Raw genomic sequence first — 7,159 nt, 5'->3', positions numbered from 1 at the left:
CAAATCGGCAGTGGACCATTGAATGTTGCACTATCCTTTTGACTTTGTTTGAATCCCAAATAAATACTAATTGTGCATACACTTTTAGTTTTCATAAATCATTGAGGATTTTTATTGAGAAATCTGTTACGGCTCAGGCTCCTGCCAACGCCGCTCATCCGTCTGTGCGCACCTCGGGACACGCCCACGGGTGCGCACATCCAGGGACGCGCCGCGCGCGTCCCCGCCCTGCAGCAGCCACCAGCTGCAATCACTCACCGGCAATCTACACTCCTAGGTCTGATGAGGGCAAGCTCAATAAGGGACCAGTGGACCCAAGGATCGGCGCGGGAACTTAGTTTTCTCATGGTGTACCGTAAGCAACAAGCTTTATGCTCGATTCGTGTTTCCTCTCCGTGCCTTGATTTGTCCCTTGTCTTCTCCCGTGTCCCCGCAGTACCCTTCGTCACCTGGAAAGTGAGCTGTGCGTCTCACTTGTCCCTGGATCTCCCTCTGGACTCTGACATGCCTCCTTCGTTCCTCGACCTCTTGCTCGCCCCTGGATTCTGACGCCTCGCTCTCGCCCCGGATCATCTGCCTGCCCCCTGGACTTCCGCGTATCTCGTTCAACACGTTGGTAACACTCACTTCAGTTATATTCTACACATAGTCTTACACCATTCCCTTTTGGATATAGTTCACACTCCATTTCCTTAGGTCAGTAGTATTGTTTATTATTATTTATATATATATATATATATATATATATATATATATATATATATATATATATATATATATATATATGTATATATATATATTGACTATATATATAATAAATAATTGTATATACTGCCCCCTGGTGTCTGTTTGCCGTCACCTCCCCTCAGTAAACACAACAGTAAGTTCCCGCCAAAATGTATTAAGGACCTGACGGCACAGTTCCTTAGCCCCGCCCCTAGTGACTTTCGTTCCGCCCCCTGTGACAATTTTTTTCTTTTTTTTTTCTGCCTCTTGCCCCATTCACCATGTCTTTTTCTTTTTTTTGCTCCACACCGAAGGAGTTGTCTTGTCCTGCCAAACTGTCGTGGAAAGGCATGTTTAGCAGTGATGTGAGCAAGGAGGAATTTACCCGTCGCCTGGACACCCTCCTCCCACCCATAGTGACTGTTCCTCAGCCAGAAAGAAGCGTCTGGCATCCGCTTTCGGAGAGGGGGGGTAGTACTGGTGGCTGTGCTGATGGGGTGGCGCAGCTGCACCAAGACAGGCTACCCTCTGCCAGACTAATTCCACCGGTCTTCCGCTTTTCCCAGCCGCAACCACCTGTCCCCTGGCTAGCGTCTGAGCTAGCACCTGTCCCCGAGCTAGCGTCCGAGCTAGCACTTGTCCCCGAGCTAGCGTCCGAGCTAGCACTTGTCCCCGAGCTAGCGTCCGAGCTAGCACTTGTCCCCGAGCTAGCGTCCGAGCTAGCACCTGTCCCTCGGCTAGCGTCCGAGCTAGCACCTGTCCCTCGGCTAGCGTCCGAGCTAGCACCTGTCCCTCGGCTAGCGTCCGAGCTAGCACCTGTCCCTCGGCTAGCGTCCGAGCTAGCACTTGTCCCCGAGCTAGCGTCCGAGCTAGCACTTGTCCCCGAGCTAGCGTCCGAGCTAGCACTTGTCCCCGAGCTAGCGTCCGAGCTAGCACCTGTCCCTCGGCTAGCGTCCGAGCTAGCACCTGTCCCTCGGCTAGCGTCCGAGCTAGCACCTGTCCCTCGGCTAGCGTCCGAGCTAGCACCTGTCCCTCGGCTAGCGTCCGAGCTAGCACTTGTCCCCGAGCTAGCGTCCGAGCTAGCACTTGTCCCCGAGCTAGCATCCGAGCTAGCACTTGTCCCCGAGCTAGCGTCCGAGCTAGCACCTGTCCCTCGGCTAGCGTCCGAGCTAGCACCTGTCCCTCGGCTAGCGTCCGAGCTAGCACCTGTCCCTCGGCTAGCGTCCGAGCTAGCACCTGTCCCTCGGCTAGCGTCCGAGCTAGCACCTGTCCCTAGGCTAGCGTCCGAGCTAGCACCTGTCCCTCGGCTAGCGTCCGAGCTAGCACCTGTCCCTCGGCTAGCGTCCGAGCTAGCACCTGTCCCTCGGCTAGCGTCCGAGCTAGCACCAGCCCCTCGGCTAGCCTCCGAGCTAGCACCTGTCCCTCGGCTAGCGTCCGAGCTAGCACCTGTCCCTCGGCTAGCCTCCGAGCTAGCACCAGCCCCTCGGCTAGCGTCCGAGCTAGCACCTGTCCCTCGGCTAGCGTCCGAGCTAGCACCTGTCCCTCGGCTAGCGTCCGAGCTAGCACCAGCCCCTCGGCTAGCCTCCGAGCTAGCACCAGCCCCTTGGCTAGCCTCCGAGCTAGCACCAGCCCCTCGGCTAGCCTCCGAGCTAGCACCAGCCCCTCGGCTAGCCTCCGAGCTAGCACCAACCCCTCGGCTAGTCTCCGAGCTAGCACCAGTCCCCAGGCTAGCCTCTGAGCTGGCACCAGCTCCCAGGCTGGCCCCAACGTCTCCACCAGCTCCCAGGCTGGCCCCCACGTCTCCACCAGCTCCCAGGCTGGCCCCCACGTCTCCACCAGCTCCCAGGCTGGCCTCGACCTCTGCCCCTCTGCCGGCTCCGCCGACTCCAGCACCTCTGCCGGCTCCGCCGACTCCAGCACCTCTGCCGGCTCCGCCAACTCCAGCACTTCTGCCGGCTCCGCCGACTCCAGCATCTCGGCCTGCTCCGCCGACTTCAGCACCTCGGCCAGCTCCTCAGCTGCCCTCCTCGTCTCCGGCTTTGACGTCCGCTGCTTCCACGCCTTTGACGTCCGCTGCTTCCATGCCTTTGACGTCCGCTGCTTCCACGGCGCCGATGACGTCTGCCGCTTCCAAGGCGCCGATGACGTCTGCCGCTTCCACGCCGCCGATGACGTCTGCCGCTTCCACGCCGCCGCCGACGTCTGCCGCTTCCACGCCGCCGCCAACGTCATATCCTCGTTTCCGGCGAGACGCACCATGGCGCCAATCACGTCCGCCTTCCCGACGGCCAAGATTGTGGCCGTCCCTTGGTCGCCCGCCTCGCCGGCTTCAGCGGCGTTCTTCTCGCCGCCGCCATCAGACTCGTCCTCGGTGGATTCGGGGACATTTGGGTCGGCGACCCACCACCAATTCACCCCTCTGCCCTCCCTTGATTTTTTTTCCTGTGCCTTTTGTGGTACGACCTGTAGGACATCTGGGAGCTGTCCATAAGGAGGGGGGTACTGTTACGGCTCAGGCTCCTGCCAACGCCGCTCATCCGTCTGTGCGCACCTCGGGACACGGCCACGGGTGCGCACATCCAGGGACGCGCCGCGCGCGTCTCCGCCCTGCAGCAGCCACCAGCTGCAATCACTCACCGGCAATCTACACTCCTGGGTCTGATGAGGGCAAGCTCAATAAGGGACCAGTGGACCCAAGGATCGGCGCGGGAACTTAGTTTTCTCATGGTGTACCGTAAGCAACAAGCTTTATGCTCGATTCGTGTTTCCTCTCCGTGCCTTGATTTGTCCCTTGTCTTCTCCCGTGTCCCCGCAGTACCCTTCGTCACCTGGAAAGTGAGCTGTGCGTCTCACTTGTCCCTGGATCTCCCTCTGGACTCTGACATGCCTCCTTCGTTCCTCGACCTCTTGCTCGCCCCTGGATTCTGACGCCTCGCTCTCGCCCCGGATCATCTGCCTGCCCCCTGGACTTCCGCGTATCTTGTTCAACACGTTGGTAACACTCACTTCAGTTAAATTCTACACATAGTCTTACACCATTCCCTTTTGGATATAGTTCACACTCCATTTCCTTAGGTCAGTAGTATTGTTTATTATTATTTATATATATATATATATATATATATATATATATATATATATATATATATATATATATTGACTATATATATAATAAATAATTGTATATACTGCCCCCTGGTGTCTGTTTGCCGTCACCTCCCCTCAGTAAACACAACAAAATCATTCCACTCAGGAAAAAGAATGGTTCAAATAAAATATTGATGTCACATTCATTTCCCATGATGTGTTTATGTATGCTTTTGACGATGCCTGAGAGAAAATAAGATAACTTATAAAAGTTGTTTTACAATTAAAATGTTCTTTTTATTTGGTGTTTTTTTCAGGTGGAATGGAAACAAAGACGCTGACTTATATAACAACAAATACAAGAACCCCTGAGTCAACAGAAAGAGCAGACAAGACTTCGGCTTGCCCACTGTAAGACATACAACTTGTGATTGTTATGTATATATGTATTAGAGATGCGCGGTTTGCGGGCACAACCGCGGAGTCCGCGGATTATCCGCGAATCGGGCGGATTACATTTTAAAAAATTAGATTTTATCAGCGGGTCGGGCGATTGAAATTTAAAAAAATTAGATTTTAAATAGATTCAGGCGGGTGGCAGTTAAACCAATTCGGAAATATATATACATAGTTAAATGTTGTTACCCACATACGAAAAACGAGCAGGCACCTGCAGCATATGCCACAACAGAAGAAAAAAAAAAAAAGAGATGGACACTTTTACAGAGCGGAGAAGGCCCCCGACGCCTCGCCGGGGTCCGGGACCGAGGCCCCTTCCCCCGAGAGGGCCCCACCGGGAGCCGTAGCTGAGGCGATCCGCGAGAAGGGCCCGACGCACGTCCAGGGTCACCACCGCGCCCACCGCACCGACACCCCGCCTCGTCCGCCTTCGTCGCGGCCGGCGTCACGCGCAGCAGGTAAGCATCTTACCTGCCCGCCATCCCCGTGGCCGGGGGCTCGTAACTGGGGTCACTCTGCGCGCTCCGCCCGCGCAGCTTACCTGCCCGCCACCCCTGTTGCCGGGGGCGCGTAACAGGGGTCACTCCGCGCGCAGTGCGCTCACGAAAGGGGTGGGGCTCACCCTGGTTGATATAGACAGCAGCTAGGACGGTGGCCATGGAAGTTGGAACCCGCTAAGGAGTGTGTAACAAACCACCTGCCGAATCAACTAGCCCTGAAAATGGATGGCGCTGGAGCGTCGGGCCCATATACCCGGCCGTCGCCGGCAGCGAGACGCACTTGGAGGTGCGCTCAGCGCGGCTCCCATATGATTGCGCACTGGTGTGCGTCTGGGTCGTGACAGCGTGGCACGCGAATGCTGCATTGGATCAGTCTCTTTTCTTTAACAGGCAAAAGCTTTATAACCTCACTAATGCCTTGCATCGTCTATATTAGATATATAACAACGGGCGGGTGCGGGCGGATGCGGTTCTGATCAAATGTTAGATCGGGTGGATTGCGGATGGTTGACGACTTTCTGATGCGGTTGCGGATGAAATAATTGCCTATCCGCGCATCTCTAATATGTATATATATATATATATATATATATACATATATATATATATATATATATATATATATATATATATATATATATAGATGGATAGATAGATAGGTAGGTAGGTAGGTGTGTGTGTGTGTGCGCGTGTGTGTGTATATACACACATACATATATGCATATAAATACATATATATGTATCTGTATATTTACATATATATATATATATATATATATTAGGAATGTGCATCTCTACCTTAAATGGCGATCCAATATGAATCTTGATACATGGGTTACGATTCGATTCACTAACAATACTTTTTAAAACATTACGATTTGATTCGATGCAGATTCAAGCTTTGCACGGTGAAAAGAAAATTAAATGTATCATGTCAGAACAATGTCATATGTTTATTTTTTAAAAGAGACAAATATAAAGCAGGCGCTTCCTTATTGATAGCAGATAGTAAAACTATCCACTTTAAGGCATTGCAACCCATAAACCTAAAGGGGAACTGCAGTTTTTTTTGGAATTTTGCCTATCGTTAACAATCATTATGAAAGACAGATGGATTTTTTTTTTTTTTATGTATTCTAAATAGTAAATATATGCGATCCAAAGTCTGCTTACCATGGAGCCTATGGGAGCAGTTAAATTCTGCCTATAGACCCCCTGAAAAAACATCCAAACACCTTCATTAGGTTTGTATATACATGATGTAAGTATATATGTAATGTAGTAACGGGCATTTTATAATAACATTTATTATTTACTTATTTTGATCATTTTAAGCACACTTAATTGATTTCAAAAACACATCAAAAGGTTTTTTGTTTTGTTTTTTTTCTTAACCGATTTCTGCAGACTTTATGAGAGCCAACAAACATAATTGAAATTATATATATATATATATATATATATATATATATATATATATATATATATATATATATATACACACATATCGACTGCTGGGATGTTCACATATATATATATATATATATATATATATATATATATATATATATATATATATATATATATATATATATATATATACACATCAACTGCTGGGATGTTCACATACATATATATATATATATATATATATATATATATATATATATATATATATATATATATATATATATATATATATATATATATATAAATCAAATCAACTTTATTTATAAAGCACATTTAAAATTTACCACAGGGGTAGCCAAAGTGCTGTACAATGGACAGGTTAAAAGATAAAACGAGTACCGAGCAAACACAACACAACACTAACAGAACACGATAAAAAATAAATAAATAAAATAGAATAAATAAAAACATAAAAACACACATATATATATATATATATATATATATATATATATATATATATATATATATATATATATATACACATACACTATATTGCCAAAAGTATTTGGCCACCCATCCAAATGATGAGAATCAGGTGCCCTAATCACTTGGCCCGGTTTATAAAATCAAGCACTTCGGCATGGAGACTGTTTCTACAAACATTTGTGAAAGAATGGGCCGCTCCCAATGATTTCCAGTGTGGAACTGTTATAGGATCCTACCTGTGCAAAACACTTCTTTTCTCGCTCCTAAATATTCCAAAGTCAACTTTATTATAAGAAAAGTGAAGAGTTTGGGAACAACAGTAAGTCAGCCACCAAGTGGTAGGCCACGTAAACTGACAGAGAGGGGTCAGCGGACGCTGAAGCTCATCGTGCAAAGATTTTCTGCACAGTCAGTTGCTGCAGAGCTCCAAACTTCATGTGACCTTCCAATTAGCCCACATACAGAACGCAGAGAGCTTCATGGAATGG

General features: G+C 48.7%; 1 protein-coding gene across 1 annotated transcript; it reads left to right on the top strand.

Annotated features, from left to right (window-relative positions):
- Positions 1-1,007: 1,007 nt before the first annotated feature.
- Positions 1,008-4,523, top strand: LOC140677453 (uncharacterized). Its single transcript, XM_072911991.1, has 3 exons — positions 1,008-1,066; positions 2,476-3,460; positions 3,542-4,523. The coding sequence occupies exons 1-2, from the start codon at positions 1,008-1,010 to the stop codon at positions 3,215-3,217; spliced, it is 801 nt and encodes a 266-aa protein (XP_072768092.1). The 3' UTR covers positions 3,218-3,460; positions 3,542-4,523.
- The last annotated feature ends 2,636 nt before the right edge of the window (positions 4,524-7,159 follow it).

The sequence above is a fragment of the Nerophis lumbriciformis genome, linkage group LG31 (genome assembly GCF_033978685.3).
Source record: "Nerophis lumbriciformis linkage group LG31, RoL_Nlum_v2.1, whole genome shotgun sequence".
NCBI classification, from domain to species: domain Eukaryota; kingdom Metazoa; phylum Chordata; class Actinopteri; order Syngnathiformes; family Syngnathidae; genus Nerophis; species Nerophis lumbriciformis.
The sequence above is the reverse complement of the archived record's forward strand: the minus strand, read 5'-3'. Positions and strand labels throughout refer to the sequence as shown.

Excerpts from the sequence above, each read along its gene's own strand:
- LOC140677453 (XM_072911991.1), top strand. The coding sequence starts at position 1,008 with ATGTCTTTTTCTTTTTTTTGCTCCACACCGAAGGAGTTGTCTTGTCCT. Across the intron at positions 1,067-2,475 it reads TCTTGTCCTGCCAAACTGTC|CTCCCAGGCTGGCCCCAACG; the intron begins GTGGAAAGGCAT and ends AGCTGGCACCAG.